The sequence below is a fragment of the Odontomachus brunneus genome, unplaced genomic scaffold (genome assembly GCF_010583005.1).
Source record: "Odontomachus brunneus isolate Ranch 3 - 2012 unplaced genomic scaffold, Obru_v1 Obru_scaffold_170, whole genome shotgun sequence".
NCBI lineage: Eukaryota > Metazoa > Arthropoda > Insecta > Hymenoptera > Formicidae > Odontomachus > Odontomachus brunneus.
This window is the reverse complement of record NW_022639620.1, coordinates 529,050-529,955: the sequence shown is the minus strand read 5'-3', so window position 1 is coordinate 529,955 and position 906 is coordinate 529,050. Positions and strand designations below refer to the sequence as shown.

The 906-nt window shown below is 35.4% G+C and overlaps 1 protein-coding gene across 1 annotated transcript in view; it reads left to right on the top strand.

The window, feature by feature from the left end:
* Positions 1–121: 121 nt before the first annotated feature.
* Positions 122–906, top strand: part of LOC116851268 — a 2,677-nt gene continuing 1,892 nt past the window's right edge. The window contains exons 1-2 of the mRNA XM_032830545.1: positions 122–346; positions 558–798. Coding sequence (XP_032686436.1) covers positions 344–346; positions 558–798 — 244 coding nt within the window. The 5' untranslated portion in view covers positions 122–343. The remainder of the gene's footprint in view (positions 347–557; positions 799–906) is intronic.

Sequence of the window (906 nt, the reverse complement as noted above, 5' to 3'; positions counted from 1 at the left end):
ATATTATTGACAGATGTCTAACCTCTCTGAAACCACCGAAATCAGCTGTCACTATGAAACATTCATAACAGCCAAAGCCATCTTTTGAAAACGGACCGAACTAATTTGTACTCCCAATACATAGACTACGTTTACACGGCCTGAGTTACGCCGAAGTTATAACATCGATGTTATAACTACTGATGTTAGATGCCGTGTAAATGTTCCTTTACGACGAAGTTACTACATCGATGTAGTAACTCAAAGTCGTTTCGTGAAGTGGCTTAGGGTTATTACATCGACGTAAAAAGGACGTGTAAACGGGCGCAGTGCAACAATGACGATAATGCCAACCTAAAATACCATGGTAAAAGTGCCAATATAGTAGGTCTGTAACCAAAGAGAGAAAGAGAGAGAGAGAGGGAGAGGGAGAGAGGGAGGGAGAGAGAGAGAGAGAGAGAGAGAGAGAGAGAGAACTTAAAATACCAAACTAAAAATTAAATAAATATTTTAATAAATTAAATATTTTAACTCTATTGTGTAGAGTTGGTTATTCAGTTTTCAATGTGTGTATACAGGCTGCGTTTCGAAAAAAGATAAAGAAATTGAAAGAAATAGAAACGAAAAAGCGTGAAAGTTGGGAAACCGAAGAAACGAGATATTTTCTCAAATTAATAAAAGAACGGCAAGTAATGAAAACTTTAGATGGAAAAAGGTTTCGGGCAGATGACATTTTCAAACATTTAGAATCGCCCATGAACGAAAAAGGTTATAACAAGACGTCAAAGCAAATGCAGACTAGATTTAGAACTGTGAGACGTAAGTAAAAAAAAGTGTTATAGGAAGTAAATATATGTAACGTAGTTGATAACATCCCATATAGCAAGAAAGGCATATATGTTACAATAATGTAAAATCAATGTTATA